Here is a 16,382-nt window from a genome sequence, read left to right as displayed (position 1 = left end):
CCCCTGCTGTACATAATGGCTAATATAATTTCAACTCTATATATTTATTTATTTTTACATTTGTATAGATGGAGTCAAATAATATGTAGTACTTTGAGTCTGGTTTCTTTCACTTAGTATAATTCTTTTTTTTACAGTTGATGAAAATATTAATATATTACTATTCACTACTGTTCATACTGTTCATACTGTAGGTATATTTTTGCCCAAATATTATCCTATTATTAACATCCTGTAATATTACCATACATTTGTTCTGATTGATGGAAAAAATTTTTTTAAATATTTATTTTATTAATTTCAACCCCCTACTCATGGTTTGCACTCACCGTCTGCTCATCTTCTTTCTAGGAGGCACCAGAAACTGAACCTCAGACCTCCCATGTGGTAGGCGGGCACCCAACTGCTTGAGCCACATCTGCTTCCTGGAAGAACATCCTTATATGTGTTCAATTATCACACTCATTGTCCACAAGAGGGTTCACTAATGTTTCACCCATTTGCTTTCCTTCTAGTGACATACACGACCCTAAACTTTCCCTTTCAATCACGGTCATATCCATAGATTAGCGCTGCTAACTGCATTCACTGTAATGTGCTATCATCACCTCTATCCATTTCCAAACATTTACAATCAACTTTATTACAAATTCTGCACAAATTAAACCTCAGCTCCCTTCTCTGTCCTCATTCTATCTTCTGGTGACCTATATTCTAGCTATTAACTCATGAGTTTGCTCATTATCCTTAGTTCATATTTATGAGATGACACAATATTTGTCCTTTCGTGTCTGGCTTGTTTCACTCAGCATAATGTCCTCAAGGTTCGTCCATGTTGTCATGCATCATGACTTCATTTCTCCTTAGAGCTGAATAATATTCCATCATATGTATATATCGTATTTTGCTTATCCATTCATTGGTTGATAGACCCCTGGGTTATTTCCATCTCCTGGCAATTGTGAATAATGTTACTATGAACATCAGTGTGTATTTTTTTAAGCAACTGATTTAGAATTTTTTGGGACTTGCAGTTCACACCTTCCTCATTCCCAAACAGAATGGTCCCATCTATGTTCTCCTCTGACCTGGCCTCCCACATTTGCTGGTCATTCCTTTTTTTTTTTTTTTTTAAGATTTATTTCATTTATTTATTTCTCCCTGCCTCGTTGTTTTGTGCTCGCTGTCTGCTCTCTGTGTGTTCTTCTGTGTCTGCTTGTCTTCTCTTTAAGCGGCACCAGGAACCAATCCTGGGACCTTCCAGAGTCAGAGAGAGGTTCTCAATTTCTTGTGCTACCTCAGCTCCCTGGTCTGCTTCATCTCTTATTGTCTCTCCTCTGTGTTTCTTTTTCTTGCATCATCTTGCTGAGCCAGCCCTCCTGCACAAGCCAGCATTCCTGCACAGACCAGCACTCCACTCAGGCCACGTCTAGGCTCAGGCCAGCTCACTGTCCAGGCCAGCTTGCCTTTCACCAGGAGGCCCTGGGAATTGAACCCTGGACCTCCCATATGGTAGATAGGAGCCCAATTGTTGCTGCCAACCTGAAGGGTATCAGGAGTGAAGGACAAGAGAGCAGGGATCAGGGGATCTGCAAGTCAATGCCTACAGACAAGTTTATTTCTATTCAGCTACATACTTACAGAGAAGTATGTAGATATATTGTTATCTCATCATTAGAAATGGAGAGAGGCCATTTATCTTTTAACTTTTCAAATTGACTTTGTTCTTTCTACTAAACTGGCCTGTTGACCTAGTAAATCTTTTTTTTTTCTTCTAGTAAATCTTAACCAGAGACATTCCTGTCCTGTTGACCAACGGAGTCTCAACAAAGAACATTCTGTTCTTGTTCTGTTTCCTAGGTAACATCACATCTTACTTTCTTCAGCCAACAAGTCATTACTTCCTTCATTTCCCCCTTTTTGTTTTAGTGCCTGGGTGATTGTGCCTGTCTTAGGTCACCCTTATCGCAATTTAAGGGTCTTACCCATCATTGACTACCAGCCAAGCTCTTCTGGCACAATATTTAAAAGGTTTTTGCAATGCTCATTCAAGAGCAAGGTTGTTGGCTCGTCCCAGCTGGTTGGTGCTCTGTAATCACTTTGTAACATATTGTTTAATACAGGCCATTGTTATAAGCAGTATTATTAAAACAGCCATCCCTATTCCTAAGGATGACACAAAATGCTGTGATTTCCACCAATTTACAGGATTAAACTTCATAACATAAGAAATTAAATCAGAAAAAATATCTTCAACAGTGGCTACATGTATCTGATTTTGAGACAATTCTAATATTTTCTTTTGCAATTCAACAATTTCTAATGAAGTACTCGTTTTGTGGCCCAATAAATGATTTTTTATTTTTTCCCATTTTTATCTCTGATGAATTATATACAAGTGATATAATACAAAAGTTACTTTCATTCCAATCAAACTTAAGTTCTCTCAACAGTTTAGATTATGCAATTGATCTCCAATATGCAATACAGCAGATTTTAAATCACTAACTCTATCATTAAGCTGCTCATCAATATACTCTTGACTGCCATAAGTCATTGGCGTTTTTATGCCAGTCATGCACATATTGCTGTGTCTGAACTGTTTCATGTAATGCAATGGCAGCCATGGCAGCAGCTGTTATTATTCCAGTTAGCCCAATATTCCAGCAATAATCAGTCCTATTAATCGCTTTGTTTGTTTTATGTATGCTTGTGCAAGATGCAACAGCAAATCGACTTTCAGGTGATGACTATCATATGTGGGTCATCCGTACTGGAACCCATACTCCTTTTCTTCTCTGAGCAACCACAATAGCTTCATCTTTCTATAAAATATTCTCAGAAATACAAGTATACAGTGTACAATTTTTAAAAAACAGGGTTTGATTTCCAATTTCTAATTTTCCTGTCACAAAAACGTAGGGATCTCATATACATGTTTTAAAATATGTTTGATTAAAATAAAGGTATTGTCCAGTGTCGTTCGTATTCCCGAACCATACATAAGTGGGGGTCAGTCCAAGAAATACTTTCCACAACTTTCTTCAAACAATATGTGTACTATTAGTCCATGGAGAAGATCAAATAATTGATCTATTAGTAAATACAGTTTTTTCATTCGTGGACCATGGAAAAGGATGTTGTCTATTAGCACTAATCTGACTGCTGTTCATTCTATACCAGATAAAGCTGTCGCTATTATTAGTGGGATACCCCATAGGGGCACTGTCCCATACCACTCCATAGGAATCATTAAAAGCAACAACTCCTCTTCCCTTATGACAATCCTGCCATTTTTCTTTATCACCTCGTTCTTGTGGTGGACAACTATAATTTCGTAACATGGTCACAGAACTATTATAGGATGGAAATACAGTAATAAACAATTTGGTACCATTGGCTTTAGTAATGATCATAGTGCCATTTTGTATTCTCATACAAGGAAGCTCTTTTCCTATACATAAAGGACATCATCAAAAGGAAGGGTTAAATTTACTATAATTCTTCCTTCTTCCTCAGGTTTCAAAGGCAATCGTTGATCTATAGGTCCTGGGAACATGTAAGTTTTATTTAAATATACTGGAAAAGGGGAATCTGCCCATGTCAAAGCTCTCAACAATGGCGGATTGGGTACATAAGCCCAATAAGTATGGTTTTCAGCTACATTACCCAGAATCATTGATGTCAGGAAGAGGTGAAGCGTCACCAAGGAAGGATGTCTCATTCTCTGTCCGTGGTTTAGTCCGCCGTGCCGGTAACCAAATTTGTTCTCTATCTCCTGTAATTACAAGAGCATATCCTCGTTCCCCGTATTTTAACTTTCCCTTCATGCCAAGTGTTAGTCAAGACATCTTTCCAGTATACTGGCTGATATTCAGCTTGGCCAGATAAAACCTTTTCTTTATTTAAAGCAAAATGCCGTTCAGCCGGTGTGATGGAATCATACACATTAAGAAAATTTAAAGTAAATAAAGCCTTTGTCAGTTGGTCCTTTGGTACTATGATACCATCACCCAATCACTTGAGCTACATCCATTTCCCTCCCTTCTTCTTGAAACCTTTTCCCTGGGACCCCACACTTGCCTCTTCCTCCTTCTACCACACTGGCTATTACTTCTCAGCCTCTATTCCTGGCTCCTCCTCCTCTGACCACTTTACCCTTCCTCCCTTGGGCTCTCAACCTTTGCAATCCCCCATGTACTGACTTTGCATATGTGTGCTGATGATGCCCAAATAAGTATCTCTGACCCTCCCCTTTCTTCTGAGCTCCAGTCTTATATAAACCTGCCTATTCACCCTTTCACCTAGATGTTGCCCACGCTCTTAAAACTTAATATCTCAAAGCTGAACTCTTGATTCTTCTTCAGGTTTCACCACCTTAGGGGAGGGCTCTTTCATGCCTTCCTTTACTCAAGGTGTTATTGCTATGGCTCAGCACTCACACACCTTCACTCCTGCATCCTTTATTTGTCTCCATCTTCAAGGCACCAGGCTGTCTTAGCCACCATCACTTTGGGTCTGGGAAACTGTAAGGGCCTCTTAATTGAGCTACCCACACCCACTTGCAAGTGCTTTCCAAGCCATGCAGCCGGCGTGGTCTATTAGAAGTGGAAATTCGCTATTACTCCCTGATGAAAATGGCTTTCCATTACTCTCAAGATAAAATCCAAATCCATTGTGTAGCACTACCTGCCCTATTCCCTGCTCAGTTCTCACCCTCACTGCTCTTTCCCATTCCCTGCAGGGACAAGCTGTTCTTTCTGCATAGAACTCGCCCCCCCCCGCCCTTCCTTTCCCCTCATCTTGTTCTGCACAACTCCTAATTGTCCTCGGTTTCTCAGTCTAAATGCCATCTTCCCAATGAGACCCTCCCCTCCCCCTCCCCCTACATTAAGACTCCGTTATAGTGGTTGAGCTCCAGCTTCCCATAAATGAGGTCCCAAGTTCCATGCCCAGGTCAGTACCTCAAAAAAAAAAAAAAAAAAAAAGACCCCATTAATTTCTTGTAACACTCTGTACTTTCCCCCATAGCACTTCCCATGATGCATAATTATATAGTTATTTGATTAAGTTATCAATATAAAGGGATTATTTGATAACTGTCTTCCCTCCTCACCCATCCGTCAGATGGACTGCGCTTTGAAGTCAGGAACAGTGCCCTGTGCCACCCTCTATTCTACCCCTGCCTGTAGCAATGAGCTTGGCACATAGTACGCGCTCAAGAAATGTGCTTAATTAGCTAATAAGTGAATACACTGACTCATTTAATCTCTGTAATAAACCTGAGATAAGCATTTTATCAGACGTTGGTAAACGAAGAGAGAGTCCGGGTGGACAAGTCACAGGTCTAGGAGAGACCACAGAGCCTAACCCAAATCAGGTCCCAAGTTCTGCGCCTGGGGTCTTTCCGCCCTTAAGCCCCTCAGTGAAAGGGCGAGGGAAGGTCCGGATTGTGAGCCGCAACAAGGTTTTTCCGGAGTACGAGGACCTTCCACGCAAGCCACGAGAAACAGGGACCCACCCCCCGAGACTAAGCTCCGCCCCCGCACCGCTCAAAGAGTAAGGATCACAATCTGCTGCATATGTATAAAGAACCCGGAATTCCGAGCTGCCCAAGATGCGCCTGATAAGAAATTCGTCGGATTTGAAGACCTCAGCACACCGGAGTTTCCTAAAAATGTGTACTGTAGCAGAAAAAGCTCACCTGGGGAAGATATTGAGAGGAGATCGAGCGGAGATGGCAATATTTGGAGCCGTATGATCAGGCGTCTACGGTAGGCAGCCCCATCCCCGGAGGGGTCTTCGGCCGGCTAGAACAGAAGACGAAGGGGGCGTCTCCCCGGCTTCTTGCGGCGTCGGCGGTGAGCTGAGGTGGAAGCTGGTTGCGGCAACGACGGCGACAGTGGTGGCGGCGCCATGGCAGAACTCGCAGGTACTTTGGCGTCGGTCTGCGGGGGGCGATATGAGAGGCCCTTAATGCTGCCGCGCCGCCATTGTTATCCCTTTGGGGTCACCTTAGGCATCACCCAGTCCCACAGCCGACTGAGGAGGTTCCCTTGGTGGACCCAGGGGCCACTCCTGCCCAGTGGCAGGGGATTGCCCAGGTGGGCCCAGCTTGGGCCTTGGGTGTCCCTTCCCGGCCCGAGGGCGGGTTACCGGACTCCTGGGTTCTCCCTCCAGCCTCCAAAATCAGTGCATGTCTGTCTGCTCCCGGGGCCGAGCAGGTAGAGCCCGCAGCGCGGGGCTGGGGAGCGCGAACACCCACTCCTTGGCCTGGGGACCCATAACAGGGGTCCCTACTTGTCACTCTGTCCCCGCTATTTGAGTCACCTTTTCTTTTCCTTTTCTTTTTTTTTATTAGAAGGGGAGTGGGAGAGAGGGGAGAAAAAGATCCCCCTCCAGCGAACCCTTCTTTGGGGTCTGGAGTGATAGGTATTCGCTCTGCTTCGAGTCGTGGCGCTTTTTACTTGCTCTAACTTTACATCGAGTCTGGACACCCGTTCCCTTTCCTCCAGCACATATGGGGAGTGGCCCTCAAGGGCAGCTGAAGGAAAGGAAAGCCTGACACACTAATGGCCTGGAAAGGAAGAATGGTGGGCAGGGACAGTTGCCTTTTCCTTCCCCTTTCCAAACCTTTAGTTTTCTTCTAGGCCTTCATGTCCCTTTTTAGCGCCAAATGTTGGGAGACTAGGGTCTGTTCTAGGAAGAGAATGAAAAGAAAAAAAAAAAAAAGGCTTTTCTGTTTATAGGTTTGGATCGTGTTTTATCCCTTTCAGGGAACTGATGTGTTTGGGACAGCTTCTGTTTGCCCTGCCTGACATGGTCCAATCATCTGGTCAGCCTTCTGGACGGCAACACCAAAGTGCTTCCAGCTTAAGTGCTAATGCCAAGTGTTAGAACTTTGTTTGTTTGTTTGTTTAATCAGAGACAAATGTCAAGCAAATCTGTTAAAAGATTCACGGCCTTGGTCAGTTTGTAGTGACCAGGTCAGTTCTCTGTCTGAAATTGGTTTTACTGGGGTTGCTGCCAAAAACATTTTAATCTTTTATCTATAATCTGTTATTTCAAAGAGGAGTCTGGAAATCTGGCTTTGGTTGTCTTTTTGTTGTTCTCCTATTTTTGAAACATACGCCTTCCATTTCAAGCCTGTCAATGTGTGATATACCAAGGATGGTGTGTTGCCTGCCTCTCTGACTTAACTGCTCTGGGAATGCTCAGGATCCTGCTTCTATATGGGGGTGGGGGGTGGGGTCCATTCCCGGAGAAGATGGTGACAGTGCGTCTCTGGGGCATATAGAGGAAGTCACAGGTCACCAGGGAAAAGAGACTGTTGGCTATACTAGAGTCTTGTGTATGCACGCACATGTACAAATCTGTGGAGGAAAAAGGTAACAGCAAATTAAGAATCTCCCTTTGGGGTCTTCACTCCTGAGTAGAAACAACAAATTTGAAAATAGATATCTAGCAAATGGCTCACACCAAACATGTTCCTCCATCCAACCCACATGTAATAAGCTGTTGCTGTCCCTGCAGCTGAAGCTCAAGAAACTTGCCCACCCATCCCGCCCCCAGAACAGACATCCCTTCTTCCTTCAATCACAATCCAAATACTCCACAGATGGAGGTTGCAGTGTCACATAGCATCCTGTATCTCTAACACCCCCTGTTCTGCAGGGCTTACCTTTAACTGGTTGGGCTAAGAAGCCTTCTCAGGGCAGTAGCCCCAAGGGTCTCACCTGTTGCTGGGGTCCCACAAAACCGTTCCAGTCTCCTTGCAGCTCATCTGTTCTGTCCTTGGCCTTTTGGGAGTAAATTCTTATGAGGGTGGAGAGGCAGATTGGGGAAAGAGGAGACCTGTGGACATTTGATCTTGTGCACTAAGGACTTTGCAATAAAACACTAATCATTTTCAGTTCCTCCTGTTGCTTTCTATCAGAATAAAATGTTTTAGATGTTATGGCTCATAGAAGGAATTTTACAAATAAGGTGTGTTTGGACCAGACTTCCAGCCATTGCACAGGAATAGAAAGTGAACATATTCCTTAAGTTTTCTCTGGTGGGTTGTGCTTGCTGCCATAATACAGGGTTTGCAAATAGAGGACAGAAGTGGGTAGTGGACATGGCCAAGCTCAGTCCCACCAGGGCAGGCCTTGCCTGAAGTTTGTCATCTCACCATGCCAAGGCCAGACCCCTCCTGAGAGATGGAGTAAGCTGGACTTTGCCAAGATCCTGCCTTTTGAGGGGGGCACAGAAGGCACTCTTCCAGAGCAGCCAGGCCCTTCCATGCTGTTCATACCTGCCTGCCTTGTTACTTGGGCTGAGGTTAGAGCCTCTGGGACAATAAAGTCACAGGTATACCTCAAAGGCTCTGAGGGAAGAGGCAGCCCTCATTAAGAATACATGTTAAAATATGTCCGTAGTTCAGTGAGTTTAGTGTGGAAAACCACAGGAACTCCCAGGCTTCAGGCCTTCAAAGATCTTGACTTCTGAAGGGAGGCTTTATGAGCACTGCCTTTGGATGAGTCATTCTGGGCAAGAGAAGACCTGCCTCACCTGTAGGCTGTGATAGCAGCTGAAGTCACCCAGGCTAAGGAAGATGGAGCCTCAGATTGTATATTCCCACCCCAGCCCTAATGAGTCCTGTCACTTGAGTGGCAGAATGTGTTTCTATTATGTTGGGATTCACAGGTATCTTAGTGGTCCTTTTACAGAAAGGAATTGAAGGTGGGGGTGAGAGGTGACCTGACCAGGTCAGCACTATCCCCCTCCCGCCTTTCCTCCCAAAATACTCTGATGGTGAACTTAAGTTGTAGGTGCCTTAGGGTAGGGAAGCATTATCAGGCCCAAGGGGGCAAAAAATTTTGTGCTCCAAAAGTGTTTGTGACAGCTGTGACTAAGGGATTTGAGGAGGTGGCAGGAAGAGATTTATGGCCTTCAACTCATTTTGGCCCAAGAACAGATGTGTAGTGACAAGGACACTTACAGCCAGAGATGAGGCTGAACAGGCGGCAGGGCCATTTGTGAAGCAGTCAGCTGACCCCAAATTAAAGAAGCCCTGACTCATTGAGGAATGGAAAAGGGGAGAGCCCAGGACCAGAGAGACCTGGTAAGCACCCTTAAGAATAAAGGGACTAGTGCTGGAAGAAGCAGGGAACCTAAAAATGGGGAGAATGAGCTGGGGTAGAAGGGAGACCCTGACTAGTAGCAAGGCTGAGCAAGATGCCCTTGTAGTGGTCCAGGTATAGGTTATGGGGCATGGAAGAACTGAGGGGATGGAGGTGAGTTGCTGTACCACACCCCTTCTTCATACTCATTATCCAAGCCAGTATCCACCCTTCCCAGTACGCATTTCCTTGGGGCTCCTCGATGGAGACCTGGAGTGGGGCTTTGTGCTCTGAAATCCAGATCGCCCCCTCGGTCCCTAATATCCCATTTTGAGGGCTTCTCCCACCTTCCTCTCCTCCTCCTGTTTTTCCCAAAGTGATTATTAAATGCCAAGGCCCCTTATCTCAAGACCCCAAGTGAGGGCATTCACCCCTGCTCCTGTTTGGGGAGGGGAAGTGGTTCATTATTGCATAATCTCAGGACAGTGTCAAAATTAAATAGGGCTGGGTATGTGAGTTCCAGTTTACTCCAGTGGTCCTTTATCTCAGGACAGTGTCAAAATTAAATAGGGCTGAGTATGTGCCAGTTTACTCCCATATTCTTGTCTCCCTTTAGTGGTACACCCATTCCTCAATGGCACATCAGCCTAATTGAAGCCACAAAAGAAGTCACAACAGACAACTTTTTGGTGTGCCTCCACTATCCAGCAGGGTCCTGGGACACTTCAAGACGGTGGAGGTACTGTTTTTATTTTTGTAGAGGTGGTCCCTGTCCTCCAGGAGCTTACAATCTAGCTGGGGAGACACAACTAACGCACACTTAAACAATCAGTACAATTAGCGATTACCACAATATTGACCACAACTGCATGAGACCAGGGAAAAGCAAGATCAGTGAGGGGCTAAAGGCTCGGAGAAGGTGTTTTTAGTAAAGCTGGGATTAGTTTACTGGTTGAATAGGGCCAAATCAAGTGACATTTCTTTGGGGTGAGGTGGGTTAGGAGGTAGGGGGATGGGGAATGGAGGGAGCAAAGGCAGCAAGGCGGGAATGCACAAACTGTAGGCAAGGGACAGCCAGAGGGCCCCACTCTACTTCTCAACGGAATTGAGTCATCCCCTCGCCCTCCCCTCGCCCTCCCCTCGCCCTCCCCTCGCCCTCCAGTCCTGCCACACAGGCACACAGTCGGTGCCTTCTCTGCACCGAGATTCAGGGCTTCCGCAAGTGATGTCGAATGTCCATTCTGCTGGCTGGTGTGGTGTATCTGAGGCCTACAGGCGTGGCCAGGCTGCGGGGCTGGGATGGCACTGTCCCAACTCGGTCCAGATCAGAATGCGGTGTTTAGGCCCAGATCTCTGGGGTCTGCTCCCCACATCCCCCCTCCTCCCGCTGCCCGGCCCCACTGTGGGACCAGTGCAATGGGGTTCGGAAGGGGTCTGGTATCGTCGTCATTGTCGGTGCTGCTTCTCCGGGGGGGGGCCTATTGGCCCCTCACTGACCTTGGCACGTGCTTCTCTGGCGAGAGAGCACAGGCGACCCCCCATTCCTGCGCGGCACTGGCTCCCATGCTGGCCGAGACGCACAGGAGCACCTGGTGACGCGGCCGCCCAGGGCTGGGGGCTGGGGCCTCAGTTGGGGGCCCGCTGCCGGCGCTCCCCCAGCACCTGCCGCCCAGTCCGCGACACCGTGTACGCCAGCTTCTGCAGGGAGTACCTGAACACCTGCCGTGAGAGACCCAGGACAAATCCTTAGTAAAGAGCACAGGTTTCAGTAGGCGGCGCTGCTGTGCCCGCCCCCGCCCCTCCCACTGCCCGGCCCGCCTGTCCGATGTGGGCCGGAGAGGCGGGTGCAGGCGCAGCTTGTCCACGAGTCAGGGCAGCTGGAGCTTTTCCAACTGTGCTGAGGGCTGCATGGCGACAAGCTGATTGGACCCACAACTTAGGTATACCTCACTTCTCGCAATGGGCTGTGTCCCTGGAGGATTTCGAAAAGCGAATCCTACCCAGTAAATGCAGCATTCCAGGAACACCTTGGAGGAAATAGGCGATTCCTTTGGCAAAGGAGTCCTTTAGCAGGGAATTCTTCCTGCAAAGGGTGCTTTTAGGGTAAATGTTTTTATGAAAAAATGTGTTTTTTCTGATTTCCTTTTATGCAAAGCACTTTTGCCTTTACTTGATTATATATTTTTTTGTAAAGCACTTTGTCCTTTTTAGGAAGCGCTGTTTCTCTCGTTCCATATTTTTTCTGTGAAGGGCTTTTTCCGTTATTTTTTTTCAAAGCGCTTTTGTATAGGTCGTTTTGTTAGCTCCTTTGTCTATTTTTTCTCTGCAGTGCGCTTTTTATCTAATATATTTTTCTGCCAAGTATTTTTGTTTATTTTTCCTACAATGCACGTTTTTCTTATTCATTTTTTCTTTGAAGCACTTTTTCTAATTTTTTTTGCGAAGTGTCCTTCATTTTTCTGAGAAGTACCTTTTTATAACTTATTTTTTGTCCCACCCCCGCAAGCGCTGTTAGTATTTTTTTAAAATTTCCCCGCAATGCGCAATTTTTTAAGGCAGAAAATTTTCACTACTTGAACTATAAAGTCTCAAAACAGAAACACCCCGCCTCCCTCCTGAGGTCGAGTCTAGGTGTAACGGATTTTCTTACCGCGTCGGTCGCTAAGAGCCTCGGCGATCATCCGCGCCCCAAGTCTTTGTTCCCGGCCGGGCGCGGGCGCACTAGGGAGGGTCTGCGCGACGACGTGGGCGCAGGGAACGGGCGGGGCGCGCGGTGCCAGCGGAGGCACTTGAGCAGGCAGGGATCGCGGCAATCGGGGCAGGGTCGGTCCGGAAGGCGGCAATCGCGACGCGGGCGCACTGCTCAGGGAGTTCTCAAGAGGAACGCTTCTCCCACCCTGAGCCAGGGCACACTTACCTGCAGCAGCACGCGGAAGATGTACCAGCCAATGATAAGCAGTTCGGCCGAGGCTGCAGCCACTGCCGCCATGGTTCCGAGGGTGGTGGATGGATGGTTTAAACTGAGCGCTGCCGAGGGTCGCTGGTTCGCCGTGGTCCGCTGATTCCGCGGAGTCCGCTGTTGGGCGCACTGCCGCAGCCGCGGTGGCAGATCCTTAAGAACCCTCTCGCCGTCCAACTGCGCATGCGCGTTTTGGGGGGGTTCCATGAGGAGGGGTGGTCGGGGGCGCTTTTCATTCGCTAGGAGAGGAAAAAAAATAATCCATCTGCTCTTTCCATACCGACCCCCTCCTCTAGAGTTCCATCTTAGCCCCTTTCTAGAAGATTCCGCTATGCCCGCTTTTGAATTTTTGTGTAAAATGGAGCGGACCTCAACTCTGGGGAGAGTATAGGTTGAAGGAAGGGGATGCGTACCTTTTGGTGTTGGGGCGTACCTCTTTCTTAGCCTTGGTCTACAAATTCGAGCTCAGCGTCTAGTACCGCTCCAACCCACCTTAGGTACTGCCTGCAAACCAGGAAAACCCAGCTGGGGACAGGATCATCTTTCCCCTAGAGTGAAAAGGTGCCCCTTCGAGGAGTTTTGGCATCACAGGCTTCTGCTCAGCACCATTTTCCTAATAGCTGCTTTTTTTTTTTTTTTAATCCCGTTTCTTCCATTTCTTGAGGGTCCTTGAGCTGGTAGCCCTTCCCTGATTTCCTGCCTCAGGAAATCGGGATCAACAGAGCACTGCACTCTGGGCTCAAAAGTGGGAGTGGTTCAGTAGCAACTCTCAGGGATTAGCACCCATTGTATGCTCGGATGGAATGCGCTCGGAATGCGCTCTTCGGGTGGAGGGGAAGTCTGGGGTCCTTTCAACTTTCGTTAGATATACTTCAGCCGGTGGAGTTCTTTCACCCTTTGCGCTGGGCGTCTGGAGCGCAGAACAGGGTTTTGCTACCACCACCAGAGGGTTGTAGCTACCGCAGATCCGCTTCCACCACTAAGCGGGTCTCTCGCAGAGCTCGGGTTTTGAGAACCTGAAGAACCCAGCACTGTTTACCTTGCAATCCCAGCAAATGGTGGCCCTCCGAGAGTACCTCTTCACAAACAGCCTGGCTCTGGGACCAACAGGCATTTGCCTCTATGTGGATGAAAAATTAATTTTTATTAAAAACTAATAGAGGTCAGGTTCTATATAGTGCCAGCAGCAGATGGAGGCGATAGTGATCCAAACCAATTCAGCTTGGACCTAGTAGCATGGTATTGTTTGTTTGTTTGTTTTCCCTCTCATGTTGACTTTCAAAGAAGTTGGCTCATTTTGTCAAAATGATGCTGGGCTATTGGAGAAAGGCAAACTTGCCCCAGGCAGTCATCTTAAAATTCCGCCACTTCCTGGAGCACACCACTAACTGCTTGAACTCGCGGTGAGAGGTACTAGGTACAGAAGCCTGTCCTTACCCCATGGGGCAAAGCATGGAGTCCATGGTCATTCTGTGGCAACCCCAGGGCGGTATTGTGTGGTCTGGGCCCCATGAGGACGGGCTGCAGCCCCAGGAGGCGATACATGATCTCTGCTGGGCAGGGCCCAGGTAAAGCCAGTCCACTGTGCCGACTGGACCGTGCCAGAGAGCCCTCCTGCAGAGCCCGGGGAAAGCCCAGGGGAGATCCCCCGGGAGCTTCTGGAACTGGTGACTTGAGTAGATTTCCACGGGTGGGCAGGGAGGAAAGGGCATTCACATTTGCTGTTGTTAATCATGATCCATTTTCCCAAATAAGTATACATTCTGTTCCTGTTTTTTTTTTTTTTCTGTCTGTCTGTTTTTTGTCTGTTTGTCTGTTGTGTTGACTTTTCTCTTCAGGATCCCTGCTGCCTTGGTGATCCCAGGCTGACAGCCAGAGAGCACAGCGGCTCAGCTCCTGGAGAGTGAGGGTTGAAGAAAGCGGAGGGCAGCCGCCCACGCCCGCTGGCTCCCATTAGGTCGGTTCCTGCAGCGGTGCCCAGTGGCCTTGGCGAAGGCCCTGCCGGCAGAGATCATGTATTGCCTCCAGTGGCTGCTGCCCGTCCTCCTCATCCCCAAGCCCCTCAACCCTGCCCTGTGGTTCAGCCACTCCATGTTCATGGGCTTCTACCTGCTCAGCTTCCTCCTGGAGCGGAAACCTTGCACAATTTGTGCCTTGGTTTTCCTGGCAGCCCTGTTCCTCATCTGCTATAGCTGCTGGGGAAACTGTTTCCTGTACCACTGCTCTGATTCCCCGCTTCCGGAATTGGCACACGACCCCGGCGTTGTGGGCACCTAACAGCCTGCCCAGTTAGCTTTCCAAGGAAGCAGAAGACGGGAGGGGAGGCATTGACGTAGGTCATAAAGCATTGGAGTTTAAAATCCCGCAGCCCGGCGGGTGCCACATTCCTGACGGCGCCTTTTTGGCCTATGATGTTTTATCCTTATAATGTGAATAATGGCACTGACCGGTGCTTTTAATGTTGAGTCCTATAGTTGTGGGTGGTCTTGTGGTTGTGTGTGTTCTGTCCCCATCTTGCTCCTGGGCTGGTGGGATGGCCACCCCCCTCGCTACATTCCTGCGAGGAGTCTGCACCCATCCTGGTCAACAGCCTCGGGGTGATGAGGCAGATAAAATGCCAGTCTCACCATCACCTCTGTGACCCCTTCATTGTCAGGGTCTCCTTCCTTCCCAGAATATTCCTCAGTCCCTCTCCTGGTTTCCCGTTAGTTCTCCTCTACCCTTTTCCTCTTTTTGGGGGGGAGCACCTGTCCAAGACAGGGCTCACTTTTGCACTTATCTCAAATTTGAAGAGATTGCTGACGCCCGAGAGCCTCGCTTTTTCATCCTTTTCTCCCCTGTTCAGCAGGCTAGACAAACATGCCTTGACTGTTTGTTGTCCACAAATCTACAGTATTTTTCTCCACTTCATTTTTCAGAAAGAAACAACAGATGTTTTTCCTTCACCTGGGTGTCTGGGCTCATGGCTTCCCAGTCCAGGCTCACTTCCTTTGCCCTTCCTCCTGCCTTTCTCTACTGTACTGAGGAGGGGGCCTCATTGTGTCTCCTGCGCATGCGCTGCAGGGTTGAGGTGTGTTGTGTTCACATACCTCTAGCTGTCCCCAGCTGAGCGAATGGGAGAGGACTTATGTGTTTCATAACAGCCATGATCTCCTTGATAGGTGTTTGGATATTTTTTGGTGTGCTGTGTGTGTGTGTGTTTGTACAAATGCGTGTGTATATTCCTTTTAAAGAAGCTTTATTGAACGTGCTCTGATATTGAGGTTAAGCAATAGCTAGCTATAGTAGGTGCCACAACAGTTTTTATTTAGCATGGGGATTGCAGAGTGACCAGCACACTGGACTCCGAGGTCGTTCAGACAACACAGAGGGGAATGATGGCCATCGTCCTCATGCCAGGAGCTTCTTCATTCCTGCGCATATAGACTGTACATTATGAAGAATACACAGCAAGACTTTGTGACTGTCACTTGCTTTTTTCTTTTTCTGCGCTTCGGTAACAAGTGTTGGCAAACGAGACTTTGTCCTGGCCCCTGCCCACTGGGGATTGGCATAATTGTCCTCCCAATCAGAACCATCCATCTTTTCTTGCTTGACAGGGGAGGGAGGTGGGCCAGGCAGAGGACAGAACTGGAGGCACTCCATCTAGGGAATGGGACTGCGAGGCCACACTTGTGAGATCTTGGACTGCTATTCTGGAGCTTTTCTTTCTGGTGTGTTTGTTGCACAGCTGTTTGAAATGTTTAATAAAGCTTTATAAACTTTACTTTGTGGTTTTATGTGGCTGCAGTCCATTTGGGTCATGGTGTTGGATTTCTGAGTTGGGGGGAGGGGGAAGTGAAGGGTAGCATGGAGGGGCTGAGACCTTGGCGCCAGAGTACCTTAGCCTGAAAATTTGATCTGCTCTCTGGAGAGCAGATGGTGGGGTTGGAGGAGGGGAAGCAGGGGCCAGGCCAGGCGGTGAACAGGAGGGAGTCTGAAAGTTTTCAGAAATGAGACATTCGTGTTTCTCAGCTCCCATGGCTTCTAGCCTGAAACTGTTTCCCTCTGTAGGAGATTTTGGTAACTGATCCCTTGAAAACAACTTAGGACACCTGAAGCTCTAATCATCAAGGATTTTTATGGTGCTACTTTTGAAGTAAAAATAAAGTGAAACCCCTTATGGCATTTCAAGTGGAAAAATAAATAAAGCTGACCATCCAAGCAAGGGACTTCAGTCAATGGTAAGAAGTACAGGAGTGGTGGTTCTGAGTAGGACAACACACATGTGCTTCAGTGGCTGTGACCTTTAATACAAGGAGGGAGCTTGTCAGAGACCT

The 16,382-nt window shown here is 47.5% G+C and overlaps 1 protein-coding gene, 1 long non-coding RNA gene and 1 other non-coding gene across 3 annotated transcripts; 1 reads left to right on the top strand and 2 right to left on the bottom strand.

Annotated features, from left to right (window-relative positions):
* Positions 1 to 238: 238 nt before the first annotated feature.
* LOC111766087 (uncharacterized) lies at positions 239 to 5,314 on the bottom strand. The gene is made up of 3 exons (XR_009183213.1): positions 4,447 to 5,314; positions 3,670 to 3,778; positions 239 to 425 (listed from the first exon to the last, which is right to left on the bottom strand). It is a non-coding gene; the product is annotated as an uncharacterized lncRNA (long non-coding RNA).
* Positions 5,315 to 5,520: 206 nt separating this feature from the next.
* Positions 5,521 to 15,829, top strand: LOC101415184 (BLCAP apoptosis inducing factor). The gene is made up of 2 exons (XR_009183212.1): positions 5,521 to 5,932; positions 13,902 to 15,829. It is a non-coding gene; the product is annotated as a BLCAP apoptosis inducing factor (transcript).
* NNAT (neuronatin) lies at positions 10,647 to 12,254 on the bottom strand. Its single transcript, XM_004466578.5, has 3 exons — positions 12,022 to 12,254; positions 11,051 to 11,131; positions 10,647 to 10,823 (listed from the first exon to the last, which is right to left on the bottom strand). The coding sequence occupies exons 1-3, from the start codon at positions 12,091 to 12,093 to the stop codon at positions 10,731 to 10,733; spliced, it is 246 nt and encodes an 81-aa protein (XP_004466635.2). The 5' UTR covers positions 12,094 to 12,254; the 3' UTR covers positions 10,647 to 10,730.
* Positions 15,830 to 16,382: the final 553 nt, after the last annotated feature.

Source organism: Dasypus novemcinctus, chromosome 24, assembly GCF_030445035.2.
Source record: "Dasypus novemcinctus isolate mDasNov1 chromosome 24, mDasNov1.1.hap2, whole genome shotgun sequence".
Lineage (NCBI taxonomy): Eukaryota > Metazoa > Chordata > Mammalia > Cingulata > Dasypodidae > Dasypus > Dasypus novemcinctus.
Note: the sequence above shows the minus strand (reverse complement) of the source record. Positions and strands in the feature narration are given on the sequence as shown.